Genomic DNA, 17,948 nt, shown 5'->3' on the forward strand with positions numbered 1-17,948 from the left:
GCCAAGTATGATTCCGAAATAATTTACCGACAACGCTTAATGTTGAATTAGAGCGGGTGGGCTATGATTATTGGTGAATCAAAATAGCTTGCTACGCCTCACGGGAAAAGGCATAAAAGATCCTCCTTATTGCGAGGACGTGAAAGCTCAACTAAACATATCAAAATCGTGTCTACCATTTTAAAAGAGACATTACCTCATAAATCAAGCGATCCTTTGACCTCTGACCCAACCAAAGGCCGACATTTTTACCATACAGATCAAGACTTGGCGTTGCCTTGAGTTTGCGTTTGTAGATCTGGTTACAGTCCACATGCAGTATCGCCTGTTGTCCGCTGATGGTCAAAGATACCTGCGTGCAAAGAAGACAGTGTTACCAGTAAATGTGTTTACTTTTGCAGTGGTTTTATTTCACTGTAAGGCTGCACCAAGTAATTTTTATGGATGACGTCCTTTGGAGACCCTAAATCTAATGCGAGAGCGCAAAAAAAAAACAAGAAGGGCCGAAAAAAACAAGATGCCTAGATTTGAAATATAATAGTCGACGACACATGTTAGGACACAAATTGAATGAAAGAACACAGTGTAACAACTAGCAATTATTTTATTCATCATGAAAACAGCAATAATTTGAATAAATCAGTTGAAGTTGAACAGCAGTTGTTGTCTTTGGTCATAGTTACAGGAAACGGAATTTCTTGTTTTTTTTTCTGGGAACAGACCAAAATCAATGCGCGCGCGGACGTCATCCATAAAAATTACTTGGTGTAGCCTAAGGGGGAAAATAGGGATTTTGCAGTGTTTAACATTTGCAGCTGAAACAATTCTGCAATCATTATACTGTAGTAATAAATTGGAAAATGCGTGATTTGAATTTGCAGCAGAGAGGTCATCACGAAAATAAAACCACTACAGACATTTCACGATTTGTAGTCACACAAAAATTCCAACTCTTCTCACTTTTCCAGGGACACTGGCTGCAGTGCCCCCTACCAGGAAAAGGGAGAACTGCAGTCTGAATATGCCAAATGCAAAAAAGAAGCTATATATAAACGTACATGAAAAAGTAACATTGATGCTTTCTGTGTTTGTTTACCTTGTGCCATTGGCTGTCGAGCTGGTAGACAAAGACCTCGTTTTGGAGTTTACCTCTTGATCGGTAGTGAAAACGGATGTTGTTCTTCCTACGGTTGGTCTCAAGCTCCAAGAACCTGCAACCATGCGTAGAGGTCAAAGATTAATTTTGGTTCTGTAGATCTTAAAAAAGCACTAATAAATGTAAGACCTTTTCACTATCATGTGATGTATATCTTGTATTTGAAATTGGTTGCTACAATATCACAAAAGTATAATACATAGCCACACTTACTCTTGATTTGCTGTCTCAATAGTGGCCTTCAAAACATTTTAGACCAAAGTATAGATGACAATTTTTTAGCAATAATCATTACAAGGACAACATTGAGATTTTTACACACTGTGAAAAATTGCTCCCTTTATTATTGAATTTACAACAAGCATTACTTGCATTATCTACATACAAAAATCATAATAATCTGTCAACCACTTCTTGAGTTATCGAAACAAAACTGGCTTGATCCTGCAGTTCCAAAAAAGTGGCTAGAGGGCCGAACACCACACCACTTACTCTTTTAGAGCTATCTACATTGAACCACTCAAAAAATCATGACCATAGCATGTCAGAAACACGAGATATCCAAAACGGAAGTTCCGTTGCAGTACTGTAAAAAGCCACTAGGGGGCCCAAAATCTCCAGGTGTCATCAAGACCTACCCACATACATGTAACATCCAGGCCTTCTTGAGTTATGCTGTTCATCCACAAACATACAGACAATAAATAACCTTGTGTGAAAGGAAAATGATGTGATCATAACATGACACACACAACTCACCTTCCATCACTTCCAGAAAAGGAGATGATACTCCCAGAGTTCCTGTTGTCCTGCCTGATGATGGCTGAGAAGGTGACCTCATCAGACTTGGCCAGCAGGCTCCGCGCACGTTCAAAGGCCTCGGCGGACACCTCAAGTTTTCTGTTGAGACCTGCAGAACAACAGGGTCAACATTCTTTATCTTGCTGTGAATTTCTATAAATAAGCTACATCACAGTTTGAACTGCACATGTGCAGTGTAAATATGTTGTGGGCAATATTCCAACCTTTCTTTTATACTACTGCAACTTTGACATATTACTAGTACCCATATTGATCCACACTGCACATGCACATTTCAAAACGTGAACTAGCTTATTTCTGTAAAACACGGACTGAATGATAATCACATTTAAGTGAAGCACAACTTGCAGTAGCTCTTCTTTCCTCACTACTTCAAGAATGCATGACTTTGTTGACTAAAATCTGCAGAAAATATAAACCAACATGTATATTTCACGTCACATTCAGTCCTTTTAAAGACATCTTATCTTATTGCTGCCTGTCCTGCTATTTCATTGCAGCTCAAAATAGATCAAACAACGCTGTAAAAACACAATGTACGATCTCGGGAACCAAATGTCTCTCCAAGGCCCACACCTTTGAACTATCACATGCGTCACGAATGCCAAAAGAGAGCATTAAAAAGATAGGGGAGGGAAAAATTTGTGACTGTTGGGACGTAAAACATCAAAAGAAGCCAATTCTAACCTGTCGCCTAGTTGGGCCTTTGTGTACAATCTCTCCCTGTTGTAAAACACTTATTACCAAGAATAAAACATTCCTGACTGTTTTAAGATCCTCTGGCCGATGTCTGTCAGACTACTCCATGAAAAATTCAAGAAACAACGAGACAGCGACAATAAATCTATTCCTCCTGGCTTTCCTATATCTTCTAAAGAAGGCAGATGAACAAAAGAAAAAAATACTCCAAAACTGTTAATTACGTTTTCACATGCTTTATCAACAATACACATTTTTAGTGATTTGAAACAAAAATGCCATGACCTGATTCAGAACAGCAATATAATTATAAAGACAAGTTGTGCCTGTCTGAACTGAAAAGAGCCGCCGGCAACGTTATTTCCAGCACGTGTACTAATCCATACTTCCATCCGTCTTGGTCAATATTTTGCTGATAAGACATCAACGAACAAAGTCATGTTTTATTTGGTCATTTGTTACCTGTATTGACAGTGCAGAACAACACATATCTTTTCAAGACTTCAAAGAGGTAAGTGATCGTACTATGTAAAATGTGTATCTACATGTATATGATATATCCCCCTGTATCATCTGATGGTCTTTCTATTGCTGCAACTCAGTTGTTTTGAAGCAGTATAAGAGTATTCAGATACAAAATCAGATTCTATAGGCAGGAATGATTTTAGTAGAGTTTTCATGGACACTTGTATGCAATGAAATATATTTGTATATGACAGCATTATGTTTTTCTGTGAAATGGGGAGAAAAAGGCGACATACATTTTGTTAGAGAAAGTTCATCTTGCTTGCTGTCCAATTTTTTAGCATAATGTTTTCCATACAACATCTTTGATAAAATATTTGCAGATCCTATGAATGCATCAAGAATACTCAGTCTAAACCAAAATTACTGTAAGTTTATTTTAGTTTTGTGGGGGTTGAATTTCACTGCAGGGGTGAAAAGAAGGTCTTAAGTTCACAGTTGAAACAATATCTTGCAATAAAAACACCTATTTGTGGTTTCATGGTTTTGCGGTGGATAGGCACAGCAAAAAAAAAAACTGCTGCAAATATTTCGGGTATTACAGTAACATGCTTATAAATATAAGCTACATATGTCCCATTTAGTTATTGTTTATTTATGTTACTTTAAACTTTTGTTCTAAGAAGTACAATGGACAGGGTCAGCCAGTGGCAATCAATATTGAATCACGGTTCCGTCTCCTGCCTACCATCCCCCATCTACCATTACCATCAGAACACATTGCCTGTCAAATACACAACCCTTAGCCATTAACTACAGCAGCCATCATGTCCGCTTTGATCCGCTACATCCTTGACTCATGGGCATCGCCAACGCACGCGTTATATTACACAGCAATAAAGCTGAGCCAACCTGGGGCTATGGGCTCTCAGAACCGCGTTTTTCGCAACGTCATCTCGTTTTGAAGGTGCGAAGGCCAAGGGGGATCGGAAATGGATGGAATTTTGGTCAGGAAGAGTCAATTTAGCTTCTGCATCATCAGTACATGTACTTCCAGGCTTGTATTTTGCACTGCACAGTATCAAGGGATTTTTTTGTGATGGAGTGTTATGAACTAGCTACTTACATGTAAGGGTAGTCTTAGTGTTTCGAAATGACCATATTATTGAGGTGTCACTAATGACATAGCTTGTGTCTTGTCATCAATCAATCAATCATCCACAAGCATCCTCATTCAATAGCTTTAAACAACGCTTTAATACAGCAAGATGTGCATTTAGGTTAGGTGTGACAGGTTGTTCAGTGTAATATAACCAGCTGCTGCCATGCCACATGCCTGTGAAGCTGGACAGGTGTGTTTGGTTTTGCATGCAACATTTTCTTTTACTTCGACCTGTTAAATCAAATGCACGCACATACAGAAATACTCACAATTACTTTGGCCAATTTCAAAAATATCCGGGGCTAGGTATGTCCACCTGCATCCTGTAGTTTGCAGAAAAAAAATCTGAGAATGCTAAAAAGGTTATAGACAAGTATAAAATCTATCTCCTTTTGCAGTAGTTTTATTTTGCGATAGGGGGGAAAAGGAGGTTATTGTGGCGTTTTACATTCACAGTTGAAATCATTCTGTAGTACAGTAGTCGTGCATGGGAAATGCATATTTTTGGTGTTGTGAATTCGTGGTGGAGAGATCATTGCGAAAATAAAACCAACGCAAAAGTTGCAAGACTTACAGTCTGTGGTATCTTGAGCTCTGATATCAAAACCTAAACAGAATTAGACTCAGACACCTTGAAAGTGTCATGCAGAAAAAAAACGTCTGGGCCTGTCAGGTGTAAGCTATGAAATGCAGATTAAAGTGATGAATACAAGATACTAGTAACTGTTAGAAATACCTTCACTGCAGATTATGGGATAACAACCGGCACACATCCAAATGTCAGGCCCACAAATTAGAACTAATCTTAGAATCCATTACAATAAAAAATGAAACAACTTTAGCTACAGCAATTTTATTCCTTGTTTCTAATGCAATATCTAAAGTTTACAAATCAAAAATTCAGGAAACATTACTTTTTCTAATATTCATGCTGCAAAAAGTTAAGTTCTCAAGCTCAACTACATTTTAGAATTTGTTGTCATGATTTTTTTCTCTTCACTTTTTGACTGGAATCTCTAGGTACATGTACATAGCTTCTATAGATGGTTGTCAGTTTACTATGACTAATATGGGCTGTCTTCTGATCACTCTCATACTCTTACAGATCGCCAAGTTTGTTCAGTACACCCTCCCAGTGAATATATTTTGTTAACTTACCAGTCGTTTCTGTGACTACTGCAGCTGTGAAAATGGATTTTAAAGCGAGGACCCAATCCTCACTCAATATTTCAAGTCACAGTTTTCCCTTCATGTTTTAACGCCGCGAACACACAAACGGGCAGTTAAACCCACTTCCCCGAAGCGAGGATATCTACTTCTGAAGGAAGCTGAGGGTGGTGGGAAAACTAGGATTCAGGCACTATCCACACATCAAGGGCAAACATGTACACGCATGTCACATGAAGGAGTTCTGAGGTAATGAAGAGTGAGGTAAATGGGTCAGGGGATCGGGAGATAACTCTTAAGGTACACCTCCCTTTATTGTTCACGGAGAGTTTACTGCATACAAGTACCGCCAGAGCACGTGTCAACGAAAGATAACCAGGGATGTAGATCGCAATAAGTTATATTCCCTTTTGATTGATGGGAGTAAGAACATGTTACGACAGATGTACTTGTGCATACACACCTGGAAATGTGTCAGAAATCCAAATTAGTGGTCAGAAGCACATCGTAAAATGATCATTAAAAACCACTGCATTTTCTTGCATCTGATTCAGTTAAACCATTAAGAAAAGTAAAGTGCATCCCACTAGCTGTTTTTGCAATTTTTGTTATCAGACAGGTGGTCAGTGTAGCGCAGACATTCTATAGGGTAAGACGGATGGAAGCATGTTAAATTCATGGGTAACATTTGGAGCTGTTCCAAAATACAATGTCATGTACAATGGAAATGTTTAAAAACAACTTATTCTGAGGGTTATTTTTCAAATGATTGAACTGAAGAGATTTGTTTATAATCAAAATTTAAACTAGTTTTTAATTGCAACCAATGGGCTACACTGCAAGTTGCGAAATTCAATAATGTACATGTATGAAGACAATTTGAAACCATTTCACCAATTCTCACTACTGTGTAACAGCAGTTTGATAGAGCCGCTAATATTTGTGAAGAAGATGTAGAAATTAAAAGTTACCTCATACTCTACCTTCCTTTTGCCATGTTGCTATGGTTTTGTATTAAGAATAACCAAATTATTCTTTTAACAAGGTACCATTTCTATCAGATTGCTGATCCGATATAAGCCAGCTCTAATCTTCCTCCTACTTGGAAACCCCAAGTGAGAACTTAAAAAGTGTACCGGGACCTTTGCATAAGTAGCCCTAGTAGGAGGTTAAAAGCTTCTAACAGTATGACTGGGAAATGCAATAATGGTTGCATCTCCAAATTAATGGAAAATATTTCAAAATTGTCAGTTAAGTGTCAACAAAGAGTACTTTGTAAAGCATTATGATATCATCGAAAACAAGATTTTTATAAAATATGTTTACGTGTGTCATAGACTCTGCAATAGATTTAGGGCTCCTCAAATTGAAGATTGAATTTTTATGTTAGTTTATGGAAGTTATTTCTAATATCCTTAATCTGAAAATAGTGAGACAATCTTAAAAGAAATTCTCAGTCAGTTATTTCCCTGTCATTCTGTGTATTCATCTGAAGGAATCTTTAACAGCAATGATAAGCGTACAACAGAAAAGGTTAAAAAGTCCCCAAATCCGTCTCTCAGAACTTATTAGTCAGTAGAATCTATCAAAATGATCCATCAGGAGAACGTCCTGAGTTTACCACCTGGGCAGAGGGACGGAGTTCGACTTGTACTTAGATTCAATCCAATCTGTCACCTCCACTGGCCTTACCTGTCAGTAGTGCCCTAGCTCGCTAATGATGTGCAGAGGAGTAACCTACAGGAGGACTCAAATCGATAAGAACATCACGATTAATGCGTTTGGTGTCTGGAGCTTTTCTAATTAGCTGTAAAAGAGATAATATCCATGCCATCAGGAATTCCTTCCTCAAAACAACCGAATACACATCCTCACATTCGTTGTAAACCTACAGACATGTTGTGCTTTAAAGCAGACCGTTTACTTCGTAATGACAGCGTCGTTTTCCCGGACTATTCGTGAAGATGAATTAATCATTGGAGACTATAGGCAGAAGGTATTAGCCGGCATGATTATCCTCCCAGTACTCTCTAATCAGCTCATTTATTCCTAAATCCCACAACTTGCTTCGTCAAACACTGACAGCGCGTCCTGAATATTTTATAACCTTTTGTCTCTGGTTGATCCGGCAGGTGTGACAGCCGAGGCATGTTAGACCGTATTGGATTTCCCCCTGACATGCCTCCCAGTAGGTGTCGCTGACTTTGTTTTGCATGTAGCGAACACGTTTACCCTGAAGCGACCCAGTAACCACCATCTGTGTACTTTTCGCAGTGGCTTATGACATGCGGCAAAGCATAACGCCGGCCTTCCCTACGGGGGTATGAACCAATGGCGTTGGCTTTGATCGCAGACTACATGTTGTATAGCCTGAAGTCAGTACCATTTACTGTCTCATTGATGAGGTAGCCTTTTGAAACCAGGTTTTAATTAAATACAGGTTTAGACAGCAGTGAGAAAGTTAAACAAATTCAAGACATCCTTAGCCAGGCTGCTTTGAAGAGCTATTGATATATTCTTCCACAGAATCCTAATTGTTCTTTGTCACCAGAAATGAAAATTAAGTTAAAGTCTTCTCATTATAATGCCAGCAAGTCTTATCATATTCATAATCATAGTCTCATCAAATTTCCTCAAAAACAAATGAAAGACTTTCCCCTCTGCTTAACATATTAGCCTAATCATTTGACATTATACTAATATGCCAGAATTGTAATAAGGCATTGATCCATGAAGAGTCTATAAGTTCCAACCTGATTATCATTGAAGGGAATTATGTTAGAATGCATCACTGAACAGAGGACTCTGGTTGGCTGTTATTCTATGGTTAATTTGCTTTCCTGGTTTTCATCAATGAAAATCTGAGAAAGAACCAAGGAGAGATAGACTCCAAATATCTATCAAGGCATCTTACTGGCTACTTTCTTATTTGCTATGACTGGCTGTCATTTCATGTACCTGTCAGGGAAGATATCAGATTGGCTGTCAACTCACCTACCTAAATGTATCAGAAGGAAGGTATCTGATTGGCTGTCATCTCACCTACCTAGAAGAAGGAAGACATCTGATTGGCTGTTGTTTCCCTAACCTATCAGAAGGAAGACATCTGATTGGCTGTCATTTCACTTACCTAACAGAAGGTAGACATCAGATTGGCTGTCATCACACCTACCTATATGTATCAGAACGAAGACATCTCATTTGCTGTCATTTCACCTAGTAGTAGTACCTATCAGAAGGAAGACATCTGATTGGCTGTCATTTCACCTACCTTTAAGGCTGAAGGCATCCGATTGGCTGTGCTGCCCCAGCATTCTCTGGACCCCTGACCCTTTCTGCAAGGCCTGCTGCTGCAGCTGTGCTCCCCTTATCAGGTCGATCTCCAGGTCAGCGGGGTCGCCACTTCCAGTAGACCCTTCAAGAAAGCAATAAACATCACTTTAGTTATAGGTGCGCAATAGACTGATCCTGACTGTCCATCACATTTATCAGTTCAACCAATGATAACATTGTAATTAGCGGTTCAACCAATGAGAGAGTGGCTGCATGTCTGCCAAAGTATTTGTATTCTTTGTTTTGCATTTTTTACATTTTCACAAGAGGTGGGTGACGCTATAAATGGGATCAGTCTATAGCTGATTATTATACAGGGGATAAAACAAACTGTTAATTAATTAAGTGCTCTGTAATAAATGGTTTTCAAAAGTTCCCTTTACATGACTTTGTACATGTACGACTAGGGAGTATCTATCCAACAGCAAAGAGATATGAATCATTCCAACCAATGGAGATCCTGAATGGCCAAAGGCACAGAGATACGTATCATTCAAACCAATGATGATCCTGAAAACCCCCATTCAGGGCCTCAGGATAAGGTTTGTTTGTTTGACAGTCCTCAGCTGGGTGCAATGTGACCTCTAACCCAGGCTTCTTGGAAACATGGTGCTAATGAGGTAACACATGTTTGTCATGTAATCAATCTGAAGCCTGCCAATCCTGATACACAACCATCAGCTCTGCTGGCAATGGCACAGTTTTACCACAGAAATTTCAAACAATCTATGGTCCAAAAATGATACATTCTGTGAAATATATCTCAGCAAAGTATTGCCGTCTGCTTTGGAGCTGTTTTAATAGCTCCAAAGCAGACGGCAATTTCAATTTCATGTGCACTTGGACTTTAAAAGATATTCAGTTGCCAATTGCAGATAATTTCTAGATTGCAGGACCAAAAATATGAACCACAATAATGTTAGAACAGTACATAGAATGTATAGGTGTATCACTTATACATTACATATTCACATATACAATATACATGTAGTCGGACTTAATACGTCAGACTGTAGATTTGCCCCCCCCCCCCTGACAAGGGACTAGGTACAAAATGTAGGTAGGTACAGGTACATGTACGTATCTACAATGTAGGATCTTGAGCTTTAACCAACATAACAACAAGGATCAACATTTGCTGACTATGTTTCAACATGACCATAAAACATACTTTAGGCTATTGCAGAAAAATACCATACATATTTTTACAATGTATTTTAGATTCCTTTATTTTTGCGGGGATCTAATTTTACTTAGCAGTGGAAAGTAGGTTTTTGCTCTGTTTCTAAGTTTGCAGTGGAAACAATACCATCACCAAAAAAGATATTTGCAGTGTCATGATTTTTCAGTGGAAAAACACAGTGAAAACTACGAATATAAAACCTCTGCACATATTTCATGAATTACAGTATGTTACTTGGCCTGAGTTCACAAAATGAACATTTCCTTTGAGGAGATGAGTTAAACTTATGATACAGAACTTTGGTAACAATGTCTGAAAATACTCTATTGTGTGCACCATATGACATTGTCATGATCAGGTGACACCGCATCTCCCAAGGGTTGACAGGGTCCCCTATCTGTATGCAAGACGTCACCGCTGCCACTGTTGAAAGGCAGGTATTATCCTAGCGGTGGGTAAATCTTCGCCATCGGCACAGCTGGCGGGTTTCCACGTCGCCAGTGACAAATGGCGCTGAGCGACGCTGAGGGAGACGGGTAGGGGGACTGCTTCTCCTCCGCTATGACTGACAGGAGAAATGGGCCGTAACCGTGGAAATCTGGTAATAATGGAGGGACTGGTAGAAAAGCCATACATCACAAAGTTGCAGAGTAATGGAAGTAGTTTGGGATATTATAGGCTGTGATTTGTGGTGACATTACCCACCACCTCCCCCCCACTGTGCGCTCGGTGGCATTAGGTAAATTTTCAACACTTTACCTGTTAAGATTGCCATATGGATCATAGAGACACATGCTAAGGCTTAACAGTATAGTACCGTAAATTCAGTTACTTATGCGGTGGTTTTATTTCACAGTAGGAGGGAGGAAGAGGTTTAAATTCGCAGTTGAAACATTTCTGTACTACAGTTGCTTTACATCCATGACATGAGAATATGCAAAGAAATGTTATTCCCCATAATATATTAACCTAGTAGTACATAATTTTTTTGCACTCCTAAATATTGTTGTCAGAGAAATTTGTAACATTTAGACTTACCCTGTGAAAAGTAGCATGTACATAATGTATATCAACTTCTCAGTTTGTCAGAATGAACAAACATTATAATTGACCTATTGTAACTGTTGTTAGTTTTACTGTTCACTTTCTTGTAAATGATTTTTCTTAATCTTCTCACTTCAAAATATTGTAAGGCATCATCCTTTCACCCTAAAATCCCCCCCTAAGGACAGAACTTCAGAAGAGATGCGCAATGGGAAGAGGGAGAGAAGCAACACAGTTGCCCAAGGGCACTGGAATATTAAGCACCGCCAAAACCATCTGTCACAGCCAATCTTTTATTGGCCTAATGTACATTCATGTTGGGCTGCTTGCAAAGAAGTGTGTTATACTTATAGGCAAAATCTTCACTTGTGCAAAGATCATGAGTTTAGTTTTTTGGCTTCCAAATGCTTAAATATAGCTCACTTTATGATAATTATGCAATTTGTCTTGCATCAGTTTACAATGCAAAACAGATCTAAAAATATGTTTCAGATCTTTAAAAAAATCTTCAGACTCCAGATATAGTTGTAATTTGTACATGTAGAGTGCCTTGGGTATTCTGAAGTGTTGATACATTTTACTTTATAACAGTCTTAAACCAGCACCAGTATTGAGAAAATTTGCCATAACATCAGGCCAAAGATACCTTAATACATAAAACCTGGAGTTAAAGCCAACCGTGGGAGTAATTCTCCTGTGAAAAGTAGGGAAAAGAAAATCACATTTGCCTTGAACGCAGATGGAGCTTAGAATGGACCTGGGATTCAATATGGATCCATACATTAATCTTTTCTGTGCATCCCGTTTAATTCCCATAACTGCCAACATCAGGAAGTTCATCACAATGTTTCATGTATGGCTGGCTACACAAGCATTGAAATTAAAACCGGAGTTCCCATAGCACTTCCTTCCACATAGGAATACTGCCAACATAAGGCATCTTGTACTTTCTAAAGCTAAATATACTTTCTCTAACATCTATTACAAAAGGAAGGGTACCTACAGTCATCCTCAGCTGAGTGGAAGTATGATGCTTTCAAGCAGCTAATAAATGTAGTAGTGCAATATGGCATTGCTACGGTTTGTGTTTTTGACTGAAGCATACCAGGTCACCCCTACTCTTTTACAAAAATGTGTTGGGTCTTTTAGTACATGCAGAGTGTGGCCGGGTTTACATCCCCATCTGAAAGGATGAATGCAACCCCAAACGGTTGTGCATGTAGCGTGCGTAGTCCAGTGGTTAGCGATCTTGCCTCTGGAACTAGAAGCCGCGAGTTCGATCCCGGCTGTGTCGCTCACCTGGCATGCCTGCTACCGGAAAGGGTCGCAGTCCTTAGGACGGGACGTTAAGCCGTGGTCCAATGTTCATTGTACTTGTCGAAAAGAGCTAGGGGAATTTCAGAACCTGTAAATACTGTACATAGCATCTGTCTTCTCTCTCACGACCAGTAGAATACTAGCTCTTCAGTGAGCTAAACTGGATCAAGATCACTTTTCCTTTAGATCCACAGAATTCTATCCATATGGCAAAGCAGCGGGTTGTTTACTGCTCACACCACAGGGACATAACAAAACATACCTGAAGTGATATATAGAGTTCCATATTTGTCCTCGAGATCACTAGCAGCGGGAGTAATGACTACGGTTATTAGAAACTCCGCAAGTGATTCCGACATCTGATTTCCTGCAATCCTCCGATTCTAGCGGCACATCATTCGTTAAGTTTAATTACTTGTTACGCTACACAGTGGTGCACTGAATCATCTTTCTTGATACCTCGCCTTGAGCAGAATTCATTACTTTGGATGTACCAACAATAACATGATAAATGAATTTTGGTATGTCATTCAGGAACAGGGGCACCAGTCTTGTTGGTGTGTAATTCAGCACCAGGGACAGAGGCACTAGGCCTGTTGATGTGTCATTCAGCACCAGGGACCCTAATCTTGTTGGTGTGTCATTCAGCACCAGGGACAGGGACACCAGCCTTGTTTGTGTGTCATTTAGCACCAGGGACTGGGGCACCAGTCTTGTTTATGTGTCATTCAGCACCAGGGACAGTGCCACTAGCGTTGTTTGTGTGTCATTCAGCACCAGGGACAGGGCCACCAGCATTGTTTGTGTGTCATTCAGCACCAGGGACTGGGGCACCAGTCTTGTTTATGTGTCATTCAGCACCAGGGACAGTGCCACTAGCGTTGTTTGTGTGTCATTCAGCACCAGGGACAGGGCCACCAGCTTTGTTTATGTGTCATTCAGCACCAGGGACAGGGGCACCAGTCTTGTTTATGTGTCATTCAGCACCAGGGACAGTGCCACTAGCATTGTTTGTGTGTCATTCAGCACCAGGGACAGGGCCACCAGTCTTGTTGGTGTGTCATTTAGCACCAGGGACAGGGACACCAGTCTTGTTGGTGTCATTCAGCACTAGGGACAGGGACATGAGTCTTGCAAAATGTGTGTCTAAGCTCTGAGGAAGGTCTGCTTAAAATCACTCCCACTCTTTAATGCCCCAATTTCATTTCCACTATTTCATGTTAAGCCATACAAATTAATAATTCATAGTGGTGACTTAATGTATCAAAATTCACTGTACTCAATAACTTGGATGCAAGAAATTTCTTTGCAAAAGCTTTGATTACATGCTAAATCCTCCCTCTTTTTTCAGTGCCCTATTTTGTTTGAACTACATTTGCAAACCGAGGAGCATTCATAATTATATGTCACAGTAAAAAATAGGTACTATATTCAAAAGCACATTGGGAGCTCCAGCAATTGCTCCAAATAAATCAAGTGAAAAATGGCCCTAATTTCCAGTCACGACATATTATGCTGAATTACTATCATTTTCATGTCACTGTCAAAAAAATGGCAGCAAAAACAGCACTTGCGAGCAGTTTTACTTTAAGGGACAGGAAAAATTACTAGTGAGCCAAGATAATGAAAAAATAAATATTGTTCCTTGTACATTTTTTTCGAGATTCCTATACAAGTGCTTTGTATTCTGATTTTGCTGACTAACTTTTTATTGCAACATTTAAACTTATGTGTGCAAATAAATCTTTTCTGTATTTCGAGTCCTGCTAATGGTATAGCCCTTCTTCTCTATCGCTCCCCTACTGTCCCTAGTGGTACGCCCCCCCCCCCCCCCCTCTGCTATTCCATCGAGCAAGGTCAAAATATGACATGCCTGATGATGTCATGCTGTCAGTCTTGATATCGCTTGGCAGCAACAAAATGCCAGATTCTCCCGAGTTATGAATAATTCATAACCTAATGGGAAGGCAGCCATAAAATGACAACCCGAGGGATTATCTAAGGAAAGATTTATGCGAAAATAAGAGCCACATGTAACTCGAAAATTACATGGTTGTGCTCCACGCACCCGCAGGCTTGTAAATTTGGGCTATGAATAAACGATATACGAGCTAAGGAATCTGGCCTTTATATACCCGTAATTACATTTTGCGTATGTCTTGTGTTTAACTTAATTTGTACATGTATGTTCTCTTTTTCACTGGTATTTGTGTTTATATATGTCTGTACATTTATGTCAGTGTGTATGTGTGTGTGCAATTCTGTGTGTGTGTGTGTGTGTGTGAGTGTGTGTGTGGGGGGGGGGGGAGTTCTATCTATACAAGTGAGTTTGGGAGCCTGCAAAGTTAAGAGACAATCTTTTGGTAGTGCATACATCTTGTAGCACTGCAGTAAATGAATTCCAGTCACAACACTATAATGTCTCCTATACACAACTAGACATACCTCTGAATAACCCCCCAGTTCCTAAACTGTGGAGCACAGGTAGGCATGTCTGGCGCCACAGAGACAGTACTACATTAATCATGTACAAAGTATTCCCCACAGAACCGTATAACTTCAGATCTGGTGTGCTAACAGACAGAATTATCACATGATATATCAGGTATACTCGGTTCTTTATCTCAAAAAGCTATGTTGTTAACAAGTCTGGGTACCTTGTTGACAAGGAAAAGTCCATTAAGTCCAGACTATGTGTCAATTAATATTCATACGTTTAGATGTAATCTGACATGAGCACATGGTTGGCAATATGCTCTGGTTAATATACTGTACTTGTAACTATACTTTGGGGGCATTTTTATTAGATATTTAATATGGCTTGAAGGCAGATCTGCAGTAATTAAGAAATACAATTGTTGATGCTACAGAGAGCAAAGCCCACTAAATGGCTTTGGTGTACTATTCAGTCAAACAAAGGTGGCAAGTTTGTCTTCATACAAAATGGACATAATATATACAAATGTAGTTAGATTATTAAGCACTAAAATCAGATAATGTAAAATTATCATAACTTCTGTTTTCATAAATGACAAGCAGAAGTCTGACTTAAAGTTTTAATGTTCAAGAAAACAGAACATTCCTCTTCAAAGATTATTTCTTAACAATAAGACATAGTCAGGTACAAAATATATGTCTTGCTGCACTAGAGAAATGTGCATTTGTTACGATTGATTTCGATGTGTGCCAATTTGGACTGCATTGGGGACTTGGGGAGCAAGGTTTGGCTGGGGAGTACTACCGTTATTGATTTTAATGGTGAAGCATGGGCCTGGGTGGTCAGTACTCTGACTAGACACTAAATCCAAAGGTTGGGGGTTCAATCCCCACTGTAGACACGTAATCTTGTAGCATGGCTCCAAATCTTTTTACCCAGATTAGCATTCCACTAAAATGGATGACCGAATAATCAAAACAAAATTGTAATCTACATGTACAATCCTTTACGTTCCAGGTCGATAATTCAGAGATCGATTAATAACAGGGTTTGGGAGGTCAGAGGTCAAGAAAGTCCTGTGCCATAATGCTTCTGGGGGCTGACCTGAAAATCCTTTAAAACAATTTGTTACACTCAATGTTCTTGCAAATAGCGAGTGTAATAAAGAAAAAAACGTTGAAAGAAGAACAAAGGTCTGTTGGGTTCCACATCTGTAATGCATCAAAGGGTCCAAATTCAATTTGCAGCCAAGCCTTTCACCTTAGTTTGATAAGACTTGTCGCAAATTGTTGGCCAATTTCTGTGAAGACAAGACAAAACGCGAAAGTCGTTCAACATCAATGATTGATGAGTGTCCTGTCAGCGTAATGGTCGTCGAACAAGTGCCTCAACCTTAAAGGTAAGTGCTCTTCTAACCTTGTTATTTACTTGACATCTTGAACTTTTCGGAGCCAAAATGTTGCATTGTCATCCCTCTGAATTATTGACTACTGGTACATCAAAGACCTCTATGCGTCAACGTCACTTTCAGTTACCTTATCTGACTGATGGGTGAAAAAGGACAGCAGCAAACTGACAAGAGCCTCACTTAAACTTAAACGGTCCATAATGAAGACTGCCGGCATAACTTATTCATCAATGGTAAAATAAGTGAAACAGTAACTGGACTGATTTTCAATGATATTTTGGCTTTTAAAACTGGTGGGTTCTGAAGATCGGTATGAATGACGTTACTTTTGAGCAATAAAAGTCAGGCAAATGTAACAGACAGAAAGTTTATTGGCATACATAACGTCACACTGTATAATTGTGACAATTACATGCCAAAGCTTTTCATTCCGTTTTATTTCCGTGCTTTCATTTTAAGCCCACTTACACGAACAACTTAAGAACAGTCAATTTCACTGCAATTTCTTCTAGTTTTACAACGGTAGCCTTCTCGTAATAGCGCCACAGGGACGACTATATGACGCACATTGGATGTAAGAGTTGTCTTCTAGCATATGCCATTCAGTTTTGAACTATAGATTCCAACGCACAGATATGACAAGTCAGGCTTTGGCAAGTGTATGAGCCGACATGAATAATACAAGAGCTACTCTCTGTAAAAGATGGCTGAGATTCTCTAGAGGAGTGCTACCACCGGGACTGTCATAAAATCAGGCTCTGTCTTGGGACGGAGTTTGAATGGCTTTTCTGAAGACAGCAAGCCAATCAAATTGCACTTATCGATTCCTGGGCTCTTAAAGGGAACAAAGAGGACACACATGTAATGACGTGGTTGGGGTATAGATTTTATCGGAAAAAGAGAAATATAGAGCAGTTGGTCGGAAAGAGCTACGTGTCTAGTTTTACCTGCTTTCTCAAACAGGATTAAACATAATGATCTCAATGTGCACCATAGATTCACAAAGTTAAGCTTCCATCCCCTTGTCCACTTCAATTAACTAAAACAAAAGATGACCTGTCCTGTTTGTACCAGTTTTTAAATCTACATATTAATTATTATGATTATGTATTTTTACCCATTAGAATCCACTGATTTTTGATGAGCGATTGTCAAGAATTTTCATAGTTCATAGTAACGTGAACATTGTAGACCTTTGGGGAAATAAAAAGTTATGTCATGAAGTTTTATACCATCCCTGTTATGATATGGATGTCTTGGGGATTACAAAAAAGTAATATTGTAAGACTTGTTATTGTAATTTCATTAATGGTTTATACTATAGTGCCTTGCAAGCCCACGAGAATACAAGGTTCATGTAACATACAAAGATTATATCATCTGAGCAAAATGGCCATATGGCAACCTTTAGTCTACAAACAAAGTGTGACTTCTCCTCTAAAGAATATTCTTAATTCTCAAGAAACTCATTTACTTTATACATACATGTATTGGATAATTCTATTAAAAAGAAAATCTACATGTACTTTGTCTTTATTGTAAAAAAAATGTAATGTTGTTATACAAACATGTAACTCTCTGGAAGTTAACTGTGCATGTCTTGTGGAGCATAGATTGCCAATAGTTTTATCCTTGTTAGCACATTGTAATATAGCCTAGCTTCAACGTACATGTATTGAGCTTTGTTCAATTGTTAAGCTGGTCTTAACTTTTTCTGCAATTACTGTCTTTTGTGATATAAAATAGGTAAATTCT

At 39.1% G+C, this 17,948-nt stretch overlaps 1 protein-coding gene across 4 annotated transcripts in view; it reads right to left on the reverse strand.

Annotated features, from left to right (window-relative positions):
* The window catches only part of LOC136421345 (protein kinase C-binding protein NELL2-like), a 53,028-nt gene that overhangs the window by 12,399 nt on the left and 22,681 nt on the right, over nucleotides 1-17,948 (reverse strand). For 3 of the 4 annotated variants that reach the window (XM_066408577.1, XM_066408576.1, XM_066408574.1), the window contains exons 2-6: nucleotides 8,743-8,886; nucleotides 4,574-4,627; nucleotides 1,916-2,066; nucleotides 1,097-1,211; nucleotides 197-352 (exon numbers count right to left, since the gene is read on the reverse strand). In XM_066408577.1, coding sequence (XP_066264674.1) covers nucleotides 197-352; nucleotides 1,097-1,211; nucleotides 1,916-2,066; nucleotides 4,574-4,627; nucleotides 8,743-8,886 — 620 coding nt within the window. The remainder of the gene's footprint in view (nucleotides 1-196; nucleotides 353-1,096; nucleotides 1,212-1,915; nucleotides 2,067-4,573; nucleotides 4,628-8,742; nucleotides 8,887-17,948) is intronic. The other variant, XM_066408575.1, reaches the window with a different exon arrangement.

Source organism: Branchiostoma lanceolatum, chromosome 16 (assembly GCF_035083965.1).
Source record: "Branchiostoma lanceolatum isolate klBraLanc5 chromosome 16, klBraLanc5.hap2, whole genome shotgun sequence".
In the NCBI taxonomy this organism is placed as follows: Eukaryota; Metazoa; Chordata; class Leptocardii; order Amphioxiformes; family Branchiostomatidae; genus Branchiostoma; species Branchiostoma lanceolatum.